Genomic DNA, 15,239 nt, shown 5'->3' with positions numbered 1-15,239 from the left:
CAAAGGATTTGGCAAGTTATTTATATTTCATGTTAAAAAATTTCTTATAGAACTTATATACTTATTTTATAAGTAATATTACATGACGGTGACTTTGCGACTCCTAAGGAAACAGGCTTAATAGTAGCTGGAAAGAGTTGTATTTGATGTGAGGAAAACCTCTGGTTGTAGACTTGTTGATGAAAAAAAGAAGGGTTGTGACATACTGGAGAGGTTAACAAAGTCAGTTGTTGTCTCTCCCTACCTCTAAATCCTGAAAAGTTCAGTTTGTGTGTGTGTATGAAAGAAATAGAGAGGTAGAAATGGAGGTAGGATAGAGGGAAAGAGGGGGAGAGAGAGAGAGAGGGGGAGAGAGGGAGGGAGAGAGGGAGGGAAAGATGGAAAGAGGGAGAGGGAGAGAGATTAAGATTGTTTGAAACACTTTAGGCACAGTCCGGCCTCACAAAATAGAGATGCTTCAAGCATGTGAAATTATAATTTTATATCACTTCTGATTAAAGGCTCTATACTTTGGGTTCTAGGTGCTTATTTTTAGCCCTCAGGGATTTGGAGAATAAAAGGGGCTTTTTTCTTGAGAACAGGTTTCCTTATGATGGTTATTTTGATTTAGAAAAATTCTCAGCCTAGAATTTAAAAAGGGGGGGCCCTCCTCATTTCTTGGTTTCTTGACTCCCCAACCTTCCAGTGTTACAAATGACTCAATCTGTCTGGCATAGCTTTAGGTATAATCGTTGGCTTCGTGTCCTTGTGACCATGAAGACGAAGCAAAGATGCAGCAGCGCCACCCAGTGGCCAACTCATCCCACGGCTCCTGGGAAATAAACAGGATCCAAACATTCACCGCCTCCCTCCCGGCCGCGAGTTGCACACTCACGCGCGAAAGAACGGAGAACTCAACTTCTCAACTTCCGCAGCATTGAATCTATCATAGGTAGGTCTTTGTACTTTGCTTACCTTCTTTCTGGAAAGATCAGACTACTTATAGGGCAAGGAAATGAAGTTTGGTGTACGTTAAGGACTCTTGGCTCCTTTTGGCCGATCTGTATCAATGGATATATTTGTAAGCAGTGAGCTAATCCCCTGCTTTGTGAAAGTTAAGTAGAAATTTATGAGAGCTAAAGGAACATTATCGCAAAATAGGTGGCACAAATTATCCTCTCCATGAGGAGTGTAGAAAGTCTAAGGAGTCCAAGGGGAATTTAATCTCTGAATATGCTAAATGCACCTTGCTGTACCACTCCCTACATGATAGATTCTCTCTCTCCCCACCCCCCTCCCCCAATTAGGGAATGGTATTTTTCTTTTTCTAGGTATATAGCAAACACATTTCTGGTAAATTTATCGTTCTTTGTAGCTGCTGATTATTATTATTTTTTAAAGATTTTATTTGTTTGTGAGAGAGAACGTGCGCAGAGGGCAAAGCAGACACCCTGCTGAGCAGGGAGCCTGATGCGGGGCTCATCCCAGGACCCTGGGATCATGACCTGAGCTGAAGGCAGATGCTTAACGGACTGAGCCACCCAGGCGCCCTGTAGCTGCTGATTATTATGCACAGTTTATTAAAAAATAATACTTGACTGGAGAAGATTTGAAAAATACAGAAAAGTAGAAATGAAGAGTGAGGGGGAAAATACAGTTCATAGTCCCTCTGCTAAACACAGCTCCTGCTACTGGGCTATTACTCAGTACACATCTACCTTGAGCACAGACTCTGGAGCTAGGTTTGCCTTGCTTTAAATCTCATCTGGGCCATGTAGTAACGGTGAATTGGAAGAGTTACTTCATCTTCTCAGTGCCCCAGTTCCTCATCGCTGGGATGGGGATAATTAATAGCTTTGTTGCATGGGGTTGTTGTGAATAATAAATGAATTAATATGTGCAAAGTTTTCAGAACAGTGCTTGTATATCATGAACCCTGTATTTGTTAGCTATTTTTTTACCCACTCCTTCATTTCCTCCAGCTCCTTACTGCTATCAGAGATTAGGCACGAGGCATCCTGCTAGAAACAAGTATTTTTGTTTCTTTCCAGTTTTTTTTCTCCTGCGGTTTCTTTCTGTTCTTTCTTGCTTAACAGCTGAAACTGTACTCCAAACGTAATTTTGTATCTTTAAAAATTATACTGTAATTTTATTCAGTAGTGCAATTTTAAATGATTGATAAGTAGTATTGCTTTTTCTCCCCCAAAGATTTATTTCTTTATTTGGGGGTGGGCAGAAGGTGAGAGAATCCCAAGCAGACTCCCCGCTGAGCATGGAGCCCACATGGAGCCTGATCTCAGGACCCTGAGATCATGATCCCGAGATCGCGACCTGAGCCAAAATCAACTGACTGAGGCACCCAGGCGCCCTGGTAAGTAGTATTGTCTTAATGCTACTGTTTAGCCTGGTATAAGATGATGATACAATTTGGTTATGTGGACTTGATTGACATGCAAAATGAAAGGAAAATTTTTTTCTTAAAGTTAAATACAAAGGTTCCTTTTCCCTTTTAAAAACAAAAGAACGTGATGTATTTTGAATCCTAAATTTCTGGTTTTCTTTTCATTTTGTCTAGTAGATTCACTTAAGATACCACCTAAGTATAGGTTATGATGCTAAGTGCTGGGGATGTAACAATGAATAAGGCAATTTCCTGAATAAATTTGAAGTCTGAGATACTCAAAATGATGCAGAGGGAATACTGGAAAGAGCTAACTGGGCCTGGGAAAGTTGAAATTTGAGCTGGTACTGAAGGTTAAGTAGGAATTTGCTGGGAAGGATGGATGTGGAATAAAATAATCTGGGGTGAAGGGTCAGCAATGAATAAAATTAGAAGTTGGGAACCATCAAGAGGTATAGAGTGCACGGTGAAGCAGAAGGTAGGATGGGAAATCACACGGACAATGCCGTGGAGGTCCAGAAATGAAATTCAAGTTTATAATTTAGCCAGTAGAAAAAAGGGAATAAATACAGGCTTTAAACTCTAGAAGGAACCTGTTTCGGTAGATAAGGGTGGCAGTGGAGCATGGACAGGAAGACTGCTAGAATCGAGGTACGGACATTAGTGATGAGGCTGGTGCAAAGGTTAATTAAAATTTGGTGATTAGAATGAAAGAGGGGTCAGATTCTAGGCATGTTTTTTTTTAAGATTTAATTATTTGAGAGAGAAAGAGCACAAGCGGGATGAGGTGGGCAGAGGGAGACGGAGAAGCAGACTCCCCACCGAGCAGGGAGCCGACAGGGGGCTCGAGCCCAGGACCCTGGGATTATGACCTGAGCCCAAGACAGCCGTTTCCCCGACTGAGCCACCCAGGTGCCCCTCAAGGCATGTTTTAAAGTAAGACAGATAAACTCCCCATTGGAAGTAGGGTCCGATAGCAAAGGAAAAGCAGAGGAAAAAATGTTTCTAGCTTTTACAAACTATTTATAAAATAAACGTCATGGGGATGTAATGTGCAGCATGGTGACTATAGTTAATAATACTGCATTATATATTTGAAAGTTGCTAAGAGAGTAGATCTCAAAAGTTCTCATTACAAGAAAAAAAAATCGTAACTGTGTGTGGTGATGGATGTTAATTAAGCTCATTGTGGTGACTGCTTTGCATTATATACAAATATCGAATCATTATACTGTCCGCCCGAAGCTAATATAGTGTTATGTATCAATTATATCTCGATTAAAAAAAAAAGGTTCCGGCTTTGAGTGAACAGAGATTACAGGAGGAGATCGCAAGTACAAAAGGCACAGCAGTTCGGGCGGCGGGGGAAGGGAGAAGATGGAAACGAGGTCAGTTTTAGACGTGCTCTGTAGCTAAGCCTGGACCCAGGCAGGCAGAAATTGCAGTCGGAAATACGGGTCTAGAGCCTGGGAGAGAAAGAGGCGTGGGAACATCAGCTTTGGGATAGTATGTTTGAAACTGTGGGAGCAAGTGAGACGATCTGGTTAGAGTATAAAAACAAAAAGAGGTCCAAGGATGAAAGTGTGGCATCCTCAGGCAGGCAGAGAAGGCAAGACTTAGCAGAATGGTAGGAAACAGCGAGATACCAGGGTAAGCAGGGTAAGAAAACGTGCTGCTGAAGGCAAGTGGAGGGACTGTAAAAAGCCGGGGATGGTCACCATGTCCAGTGATGGGGGAGACAAGTCAGGAAGGGGCCACTGTGGGAGCTCAGCCACAGGTGACCTTAAGAAGCAGGTTGACGCTGAGGAGTATATGAGCAGAAAACAGTCTGAGAGCGACAGCAGACTCCTCTTCGTAGTTTGTCAGGAAGAGGCGGTGACAGCAGAAGCAAGAAAGGCCGACTATAGGTCAAATACCATCAGGATAGAGATTTGAGAATTTCTGTAGAGCCAGAAGTCTGATCGGTAGTTTATTAATATAGCATATGACATTTACTTCATCCATTGGTCTGAAATTAGTAAGATTTTAATTTTTACTTATTTGAAATCAGTAAGATTTTTAATATAAGTTAAGGACTTTTCCTATACGTATCTATATGCCTATCTTGGACTGGAACACAAAGCTTTGACTTCAGTTTGAAGATGGGTGAGAATCCCAACTTGGACTTGGTTCAAGGCTTTTATTTTGGTTTACCACAAAAGCAGTTCATAAGCAGTGCTAAGGATATAAATGAGATAAGGATGCGGGCAGGTAAATTCAGCTGCCACTTCCTGTTGGTCTATCACACACATTTTGGTGGCCTCAGCAGCTCTAGCAACTGAAAATGTCCAAAAAGCAGAGTATTGTGGACTCTTCCTTCCATTAAAACAAACTAAAGAGCTCCAGGGATTTCAGCATCTAGAAATTATTTAGGGTGAGAATTCCGTTTGTAAGGCGGCCACACCCCTCAGGCCTCATGTATGGGTTCTGGGCCTTACAACTCTGGCTGCACCTGCAGTCTTGCTTTACCTTTATGGTCGTCTGGGGTCTGACCATGGCAACAGCCAGCATGCCTACAGCATGAGTCAGGACAAAAGACACACGGCAAGCAGGCTTTCTTTCCCTCAATCCTGCTGGTTCTAGTATAGAGGCTCGTGTTCATTAGACACAGGTATGATGGGCATACCATTAACATTCATTTCTGCAGTCCAGAAACTTTCAAAGGCAAACCAAGCTTAAGAGTTATTTTCGACCAAACAGCCTCATCAACTCAGCTAATTCTCTTGATTTCTCTATGAACATCTGCACAAAAACACCGTATTATCAGTAGTGGCAAGGGGTATTATCTGCAGAGAATCTTAGCAGGGTGAGCCCACATAAAATCTCAAGATTTACTGCACTGGTGTAATTTTCACGCAGGGTGTGACTTTCTTGAGATGCATCATTAGAGATGGATATTTCATATCTAATATGCAGGGCAGAACAACACTTTAACTTTAGAGACTGCTTATAACATCCCATGTGGATTTGAGATTTTGACTGGTCCATAAACATGGAAAAAAAATATATATATATATAAAACAAGACAATTAGTAAATATCTGAAATAGTGTTTACACCTAGAGAGATATAAGCACTTTTTAAAAAAAAGATTTTATTTTTTAAAATTTTTATTTATTTGAGAGAGAGAGAGGGAGAACACAGAGGGAGAATGAGAGGGAGAAGTAGACTCCCCGCTGAGCAGAGAGCCCAATGTGGGGCTCAATCCTAGGACCCTGAGATCATGACGTGAGCTGGAACCAAGAGTTGGATGCTTAACTGACTGAACCATCCAGATGCCCTTAAACACTTTTTTTAAAGTCAAATATCACTTGATTTCTTCAACGTTTTAGAAATCTTCAAAGAGTATATGGTCTTTAGTTTTTTAAAAAGATTTTAAGTAATCTCTACATCCAACATGGAGCCCGAACCCACAACCCCAAGATCCAGAGTCGCATGCTCCACTGACGGAACCAGCCAGTCGCCCCCATATATGATCTTCTCACTTCAAATTTGTTGCTTAATTTCTTAATGTTCTGTGAACTTTTTTTTTTTTAGATTTTATTTTTAAGCAATCTACACCCAACATGGGGCCCAAACTCACAACCCCAAGCTGTGAGCCAGCCAGGCATGACTTTTAATGTTCTGTGAACTTGAAGGAGGTTGTGAAATCACAGCAGAATATCTTATGAATCTCTTGAAAGACTTCTTTTATCAGATTCTCTCACTATCTTAGTATGTCTATCTTTTAGAGAAAAGAAGGTCTGGTCTGAAGGCAGGCACCTCATACAACTCTGTATTTTAGCCAAGAAAGCGCTGAAAAATCCTTTCCTGGTCTCATATGTTTAGGTCCTGGAGCAAAAGCTTGAATCTTAATTTTGTCTATGCTAGACTAAGAATACTGCTACCGGGTAATGTATGTCAGTGGTTTGTGTTTATTCCTGTATGGATATGTGAAACAAAACTGCAGCTTAGAAATAATCTGGCACTTTGTTAGGAACCACTACTAACCCTTAATACATGGAAAATCCATGTACTTGAGCACGGAATGTATTTTGTATTTTCCGTGGAATTGTATGTCCTTGCCTTTAACATAAAACTAAGATGAATTTCATGGTGCACTTGGCTGGCTCAGTCGGAGAAGCATGCAGCTCTTGATCTGGGGCTTGTGAGCTCCGGCCCCATGCTGGGTGTAGGAACTACTTGTGAATAAAAAAAACAAAACCAAAAACAAATTTTAATATTTTGTTTTTAATCATCAGTACAAACATTTCTTCAGTTTCTTACACTTATAGCCTCTTAATTTCAATATATCTATGTGTGTCTATTTTCTATATATCTGTGTGTGTCTATTTACAATGTTATCCACTATGTTATTTATGGTAACTTTGGTCTAATTAGAGGGTGGTAAGGTCCTAACCACCCAATGGTGACAAGAGCAGAAAGCAGGGTTAGGTCCTTACAAAATGTGTTTGATTCTCGTTCACTTTTGCTAATGAGTCTGAAAATGCTTGATTTTGATCAGAAACTTGAAAATGACAATGGCAACTTGAGTTACTGAGCGTATCTTAAATGACATAAAAATTACCAGTGACAAAGAAAAAAAGCTCTTATTACATTGAGTAGTGTTAATTTTGAAAATATTGCAAATTTCCATGAAGGATAACCTACAAGTGATGTGTTCAACATAGAAACTGGTACAAATTTTGGTTAGTTAAGAAACAAAATGTTCTAAGAAATGTTATGAACATTACTTTCATTAGAAAAGTGAAGAGAATTTTTAAAGTTGTTTGAGGTGCTGTAATATGTCAAGTGATATTCCCAACTGTTTTACTAAACCGGCTGTCTGTTCTAAAATCCAAGTGAGGCTCGGGTTTTCAGAATGTGCATGCTGCTGTATTCTACAACATTCTAAAGATGAACAATCTGCCTCACTAAGACTCTTGCTACAGTTTTTGTGAAGCTCAGCATTATTTTCACAGAGTCTTTCATCTTTAGCTTCATCCGTCTTTTTCTCCGCTGGAGCTACATGACAAAGGTCCATATCCTGAATAGAGTCCAGTAAATCTACAACATGGGGCTGAGAAGTGATTGATTTTAGATGTTTGAGCACATACTCTTCACACTGGCCAACTGCATCCAGAAGATTATTTATTTTACTGATCAAAGCCGAACCATTATCATGAAGGTGACACCAGGACAGCAAAGCACTGAATGAAAATATAAACAAGCGTTTAATAGGAAAAAAATTAAACAATCAAAGGCTTTTCAAATTTTTGATGCTGAACCCTACGTGTTTCTTTTCCAGATAACACCATGCAAAAATGAATCAATAATAATGCAAGTCAAAATCAGGAAAAGTAATGATGCTAAAATAGATTTTAAAATATATAAAGATATTATCTATTGATAAAAATTAAACTGGAAGTAATCACATAAAGTGCTTATAATTCCTAACACCTCCTTCACAACTGCACATCCACTTTTTTTTTTAAAGATTTTATTTATTTATGTGACAGAGAGAGACACAGAGAGAGAGGGAACACAAGCAGGGGGAGTGGGAGTGGGAGAAGCAGGTTTCCCGCCGAGCAGGGAGCCCGATGCGGGGCTCGATCCCAGGACCCTGGGATCATGACCTGAGCTGAAGGCAGATGCTTAATGACTGAGCCACCCAGGAGCCCCTCACATCCACTTTTCTTGATTTTAGATTTTTTCTTTATGACTGTGTAGCTTCTGCTGAAGAGGGATGCAACTCAGGGAAAGAGATCACAAAAATTAGTTTCTCCTTGAAGGACAGCACACAGCTTCTGGACTAGTGATTCTCAGACCTGAATGTACATTAGAATCACCTGGGCGGCTCTTAAAACTGTCAAGGCCTAGGTCACATCCCAGACCAATGAAATCAGAATCTCTGGGGGTACTATTTTTTAAGGCTTCCCAGCTGATATCAAGGTGCAGCCGAGGTTGAAGACAATTGTTCTAACCATAAGTACTTGCCATCAAAACTAAAGGGTAGAAAAAAAGTTTTGAGGCAACTTCTCTTTCCCAACTTTGTCATAGAGTAATCACTGTTGAGATAACTAATTATTTTCCTGAAGAAGGTAAGAATTCTTCTAGTCCTAATAGATATCTTTATTTTTCTAGTACAGACAATACTTTTATTTTCTGACATTTCAGATTGTTCAGGTAATCATGATATAAAATAATGGTTGTGAAAAGTAATCCTGTGGGTTTTTTTGTTTCTTTTAAGAAAGAGAGAGAGAGAATCTTAAGCAGGCTCCATGCCCAACACCGACCCTGAGGGGCTCAGTCTCACAACCCTGAGATCATGACCTGAGCAGAAATCAAGAGTTGGATGCTTAACTGACCCAGCCACCCAGGTGCCCCAAAGAGTAATCATGTTTTAAAAATGGAATCAATTGATATTAAAGATTTAGCAATAAACTTTCTGAGCTTGTAAAAGATTTAACTTGATGTAAAATGAATACTTGATCATTTTCCTAGTGTATAAATTCTGATTTCTGACAGTTGAATTTCCTAAAACCTCAATTAATTTTTTTTGTTTTGATAACTTTTATTTCCTACTTTTTAAAATTAGTGATTCTTTGAACTGTTTCATGGTTGTTTGTTTGTTTTTCTATAGAGGACAATTTAAAAGGTATAAAGTGTCAAAGATGACAAGCCTGTCATGCTCCTAGCTCTTTCTGCCATTTGACCACTTGGGTCTGATATATGCTGTTATTACTATGGAATCTTGACAGGTGTTCAACGTTCAGCGCTAAAGTAAATGGAATCATTTCTCTATTACCAGTTATAATTTTCATCATGCACTTCTAGTCTAGAAGTCTGTTATACTGTGTTCTGCCACATGTGCAAGATTGAAAGGTTTATTCAAAACCTGAAGATCTTTTAAATTACTTTGAGATACAAATTAGTGGTAGTTCAGGTAGCAAAAAATATACACCTTCCTATCATTTTCTTTGCAGTAAAGGACAACACCTGACTCACGTATCAGAGTGGATGAACTGATCATATTATTCTATGCTCCGCAGTACTCTTTTGTGGATTTAACACTAGAAAAAGCACTTCAGTTTAAGTGCTTTATTTTTACATACTACTTTTATACAAGTCCTCTAGTATTACTGAGGTTAAAATGACTCAGCATTTAAGTTTAAAAAGTTACCTCAATGTTCCTCTGAGTTGTCCATAGTTGATAATGATTTCTGCACCTTCCTTATAACCTTGATTGAAGCCTTGTTGAAGAGTAACTGCTTTGCCAGCATCTATTCCATCTCTATAACCTTCCTAAAAATAAGTAATGAAGAACTGCAGCTGTAATTAACACCAAGTAAACCACTGTAGGTTTTTCTAGAAAGTCACAGAACCAGTTTGGAAAATTGATGAAATAGGCCTTTACTAAATTACTATTTACTATTTTACGTAATGGTTCTACAACAAATGGCAAAGCCACACAACCAAAGCAGAGTACGCTTCTCATAAAGGTTTATTATTGGCACATCCCACTTTTGAAGTCGACTTATTTGGCACATTTAAAAATAATGACTCTTGTACAGTTTTAAAAAACCCTGTGTTAACAACACCTTCACAGAAAGGAACCAGAGTTACACGTCTGGCCCTTGGCAACACTGGTGTGAGTGGGTGAGAAGGCAGGGTAATAAATAGGTTATTGGAGGTCTTCAATAATCAACTCAAGTCGGGAAGAGGAAACTGTGTTAGGAAAAAGATGAAAAGTGTGATTTTAGACATTTTGCTTGATATCTAAATTCAAATGAACTGCAGATTCTCCGTGGGCAGGGATTTTGTCCTGCATCTGCGATGGTGCCACAGAAGCCGAAGATGCTTGCCTGTCTAGGCCCCGCCTCACGTGAAGCGTTTCTGAAACCGGTAACACGGTCGTTGGGCTAAGCAAACATTTTACTGAAACAAACAAGGGCAGATCCGGCGCAACATAATGGCTGGCAAGGATATTAGGTGGAAGTGGACCTCACCATGTGAACTCAGCTCTGAGCACTCCAGCTGGAAACTGAGTGTGTGGTATTAAGCTTAGTTTCAGTGACTAGTGAGACCAAGTAGATATGGGTAATTCACACCGAACAGAGAAGAACCCAACTTTGGTATTCCTTCACTTAGCCACAGTAGCTTTCCTTTATTGCTCTTCGACATTCCTCAGTTCACTTTTTCCGTACGTCTCGATTAATGCCACTCCTAACTTTAGGCTCTTCACCCATTCAAGCAACCACATGTCCTTCGACAGCCCTAATTAGTACAGTCAGTGTCTATGTTTCTCCCCCACCTTCTCTGTGGTCCTCATCAAACTGCAATCTTTTCGAAGTCTAGACCCACCTTATTCTGGTCTGTGCCCAGCGTCTAACGCGCCGCCCCGTGCTTTCACGCGCTTTCAGTGGGAAATCCTAGCAGTATCTGGGTGGCAGGGGGAGGGAGGGCGGCGCCGGGCCAGGCTGGCACCACGCTGGCCTCTACTCTCGCGACCCTGACTCCTGACAGCTCCTTGCCCCTGTCCCCGCAACCCAGCATATCTCCCCCGCGCCCGCCACGCAGCTTTACTTTGACTCGTCTCTGCATGTGGCTCCACCATTCCCGCTGCACCAGGAGCGACTCGTCCGCTTCCTCGTCAAATACGTCCCCCTCCTCTCCGGGACCCCCGACCAAGGGAGCGCTTTGAACCCACGACATCACCGAGGCAACCACGGGCCTGCTGGGCGCCGGAAGCGCCGGCAACTTCTTCCGGTCCGAGGGGCGGGGCGAAGGCTGCGAGGCGGACGCGCCCGGCGGCTGCCGCTGCGCATGCGTGCGTGGTGTCGGGCGTTGGGGGGTGAGTCTCTGCTGAGGACTGCGCTTCTTCCTGCCTGGTGTTTGGGGCTCCCTCCTGGACCCAGAGTGTCGGCGAGCGCCTGTTGTGCGCGAGACGGATTCCTTCCTCGCGGGGCCCGTCCGACCTTGACCCCTGCGGAGGGCAGCCGGGACGCTCAGTGCAACACTTGGCATTCCGGCCGCGGTCTCTAGAGTGTTGTGGGTGTCGGAGCCCCGCGCACCGGGAAAAGCATTCGAGGTCGTTCAGTGGATGGGCGATTACTGGCCAAGGTCGCTGTCTCTTTTAGAAGCCCCCTCAGGACGTTTTAGGGATTTGACAGCCGATGGTTTTTAGTTGCTAGAAGCAAAGGACGACAATAGAGTCGAAAAGGTAGCCACTGCGGCCATTTTAAGATCAATACAACAAAGAGTACGTTTATGAAAGGAGTACGTTTCTCGTTGATTCACGGTATCCTTCACTGGCTCCCGTTCCTTCTCAGGTGCCCTATTGGCTGGGTGAGGACGGGGACTTGTTTATCTACATATACTTAGCACCAGCATGATTCTGACACGTGGCAGATGTTGAAACAGATGTTAGTGAATTGAATGGACACCGGTGGTATTGCTGTTTTGCTTTTTGTGTGGTCCTGTGGTAATGATGATTTATTTATTTAATGTATTTTCTGGTGCCAGGCACCGTTGTAGCTTTTGGGATACATCAATGAACCGCAGACAAAACTTAGCGGCTCTCCTGCGCCTTACACTCATGTAGAATTGACAGGATGAACAATAAGCACTGTATAAGTAAATTACGTTGTTACAAGATCATAAAAGATACATGCTATGAAAAAAAGATAAGCGAAGTAAGGGGAACCATGAGCATGCGTGTGAGGGTGCGTGGGTGGTTTCCGTGATAATTTTAAATGCTCAGAATTTTGCATCATATATATAGTAATTACAACATATATATTATATACTACATACATAGTATGTGTATATATAGTATATACATAAATACATATAATATACATACATATTGCATATATATTATATACATATATATAATTTACTTGGTAGGTCCATGGAATATGTATAAAAACACTTGGCCACGTAAAATACCTTAAAAACCCAGACATTTTATAAGTCATATTCTCTGATCATAATCCAACAAAATTAGTAATAAATAATAATAAAAGACTCCAATAATTTAAACTATTACACTGGGCTTTAGAATTACCTTATTTCCTTTTTTTTTTAAAGATTTTATTTATTTATTTGAGAGAGAGAATGAGAGAGAGCACACGAGAGGGGGGAGGGTCAGAGGGAGAAGCAGGCTCCCCGCCGAGCAGGGAGCCCGATGCGGGACTCGATCCCGGGACTCCAGGATCATGACCTGAGCCGAAGGCAGTCGCTTAACCAACTGAGCCACCCAGGCGCCCAGAGTTACCTTATTTCCTTTGAATCAAAAAGGAAATAAAAATTAAAATGATATACAATAAGCAATTAAAATCTGAACACTTCCTACCAGAAAATATGGGACCAAATGAAAGTTGTACTGAGGCAATTCTAGAGGCTTAAATGTCTTTAAAGAAAAAAATACATACTTATTGTATATCTTAATTAGCAACAAAATGGTAGTAAGAGAAGCAATAAAAATATCAATTGAAATTAATAAAACAGAAAATCCCCAAACTTACATAAATAAATCCTAAAGCTGGTTCTTTGAAGAGACCAATAGGATAGATGATTTTTTTTTTTTTTTTTTTAAGTAAGCTCTACACTCAGTGTGGGGCTTGAACTCTCTACCCTGAGATCAGGAGTCACATGCTCCATCAACTTAGCCAGCCAGGTGCCCCATATGTGTGTGTGTGTGTGTGTGTATTATTTTTATTTTTTAAATAAGCCCAATGCCCAACATGGGGCTCAAACTCCTGACTTTGAGATTAGGAGTCACATGCTCTACCAACTGAGGCAGCCAGGTGCCCTAGATAATCCTCTTTTGACCTTGACTTAAAAAAAACAACAACAAAATTATACAAGGTAGAAATGAGAAAGGAGGTAATGATACAGAAATTCAGGTACTGTACTAAAACTCAAGAACGACACATTTGAAAACCTAGGAGATGTGAATGACTTTCTAATAAAACTGACCCAATAAGTAGAAAACACGAAGAGACTAATTACCCTAGAAAAACTGGAGATTAAATATCCACTATAAAAAATAGCACGAAGACTTGACACATAGGTAAATCCTTTAAATCCTTTTTAATCCTTAAAGAACAATGGATGGGACTCCTGGATGGCTCAGTTGGTTAAGCATCTGTCTTTGGCTCAGGTTATGATCTCAGGGTTGTGAGATGGAGCCCCAAGATGGGCTCCACACTCAGTGGGATCTTGAGATTCTCTCTCCCTCTGCCCCTCCCTCCCTCGCTCTCTCGCATTCTCTCTCTTTCAAATAAATATTTAAAAAAAAGAACAATGCATCATTAAATATTTTTTACTCTTTTAGGGCAAAGAAAAAGAAACTCCCTAAATCATTTTATGAAGCCAGCCTTATAGTAACCTGATAAAGATAGTATAAAAAAAACTCCCAAGTTCAAGTTAGCTTATGAATATGTATTTAAAAGAGAATCCAGTACCATATCAAAAGAGTAATTCAAGATGTTTTATTCAAGGGAAGCAAACTCTTGCAAAATTAGGAAATCTGTAAGCATATTTCACTGGAATCAGCAGTTTAAAGGAGAAAAGCCGTATGTTATCTAAGCTGCAAAGTCATTTGAAAAAATTTTAACAAAATGAAATGGAAAGAAACTACAAATTGATAAACCCTTTATGAAAAATCCAACTGCAAATAGTAGTCTAAACACTCAGTTATTTCCTTGAAGGTAGAGAAAAGGCCATCTGGTGATGCCCTTTATTATTCAACATTCTTTTGAAGACTAGTAAATGCAATAAGAGAGGTAAACAAAGTAATCTATAAAATGTTGGATAATAAGAGATGAAGTTATTTCTTTTTGCTGTTTATATGATTATATGCCTACAAAACCCAAAGGAATTCTGTTAAAAACAACAGAATAAGGGAATTTGATAAGGCCGCTGGCTATAAGAAAAATAAACAGACCAACAGCCTCTTTACTTTCCAGCAATAACCATCTAAATGTAAATGAGATAAATATTCCACTTGCAATACCAACAGATACTATTAGATATAGTATTTATATATTTGTTTAGTATTTATTTAGTATAGTATTTATACATGCCAGGAATACATTTTTAAAAATCAATTTTATTGAGGTATAATTTACATGTAGTAATATGCATACATTTTGTATGTAGAGTTTGATGAGTTTTGACAAATATATACCCCTGTGTAACCCCCACTGAATCGAGGTGTAGAAATTTCCATCACCCTAGGAAATTTCCTTGGACTTCTTTGCAGTCAGTCCCTCACTCCTTGAGGCAAACTCTGATTCAATTTCTATCAGCCAAGATTAGTTTTGCCAGTGTTAGAACCTCATAGAAATGAAATCATATATGTCCTTTTAAGTATTTGGCTTCTTTGCCCCAGAAGCCACTTTGATTCAGTGCTTTCGAGATTCATTCATGCGGTTGCACATACCAGTACCTTGTTCTTTTTAAGTGCTAAGTACTCTTTTCATGGAATGGATATACCGTAATTTGTTCACTCACTTATTGTTTGGATTATTGCCAGTTTTTGGCTATTATCAATAAAGCTACTGTGAACATTTTTGTACAAGGTGTTTTTTGTACAAGGTTTCATTTCTCTGGAGTAAATGTCTAGAAGTGTAAATGTTGAGTCATATGGTAAATACAAATTTAACTTTATAAGAAACTGCCAAACTGGTTTCCAAAGTGATTGTACCATTTTACACTCCCACCAGCAATGTATGCAAATGTAAGTTGCCACACATCCTCTTTCTCACTTGGAATTGTCAGTCTTTTCAATATTAGCTATTCTGATCGGTGTGTCATGGTATCTGACTGTGCTT

The 15,239-nt window shown here is 40.1% G+C and overlaps 1 protein-coding gene and 1 long non-coding RNA gene across 2 annotated transcripts; one reads left to right on the top strand and one right to left on the bottom strand.

Annotated features, from left to right (window-relative positions):
• The first annotated feature begins 731 nt into the window (after positions 1-731).
• LOC135362131 (uncharacterized) lies at positions 732-8,937 on the top strand. The gene is made up of 3 exons (XR_010406621.1): positions 732-931; positions 2,216-2,350; positions 8,648-8,937. It is a non-coding gene; the product is annotated as an uncharacterized LOC135362131 (long non-coding RNA).
• YAE1 (YAE1 maturation factor of ABCE1) lies at positions 6,629-11,168 on the bottom strand. The gene is made up of 3 exons (XM_045864921.2): positions 10,984-11,168; positions 9,581-9,702; positions 6,629-7,607 (listed from the first exon to the last, which is right to left on the bottom strand). The coding sequence occupies exons 1-3, from the start codon at positions 11,110-11,112 to the stop codon at positions 7,178-7,180; spliced, it is 681 nt and encodes a 226-aa protein (XP_045720877.1). The 5' UTR covers positions 11,113-11,168; the 3' UTR covers positions 6,629-7,177.
• Between the last annotated feature and the right edge of the window lie 4,071 nt (positions 11,169-15,239).

The sequence above is a fragment of the Mirounga angustirostris genome, unplaced genomic scaffold, assembly GCF_029215605.1.
Source record: "Mirounga angustirostris isolate CCGP_5_RB_7025 unplaced genomic scaffold, mMirAng1.0.hap1 SCAF_12, whole genome shotgun sequence".
NCBI lineage: Eukaryota > Metazoa > Chordata > Mammalia > Carnivora > Phocidae > Mirounga > Mirounga angustirostris.
This window is presented reverse-complemented; position numbering and strand designations above follow the sequence as displayed.

Coding starts and splice junctions, on each gene's coding strand:
- YAE1 (XM_045864921.2), bottom strand. CDS start 11,112: ATGTCGTGGGTTCAAAGCGCTCCCTTGGTCGGGGGTCCCGGAGAGGAG. Junction 9,703..10,983: donor ACATGCAGAGACGAGTCAAA/GTAAAGCTGCGT, acceptor ACTTATTTTTAG/GAAGGTTATAGAGATGGAAT. Junction 7,608..9,580: donor CAACTCAGAGGAACATTGAG/GTAACTTTTTAA, acceptor ATTTTCATTCAG/TGCTTTGCTGTCCTGGTGTC.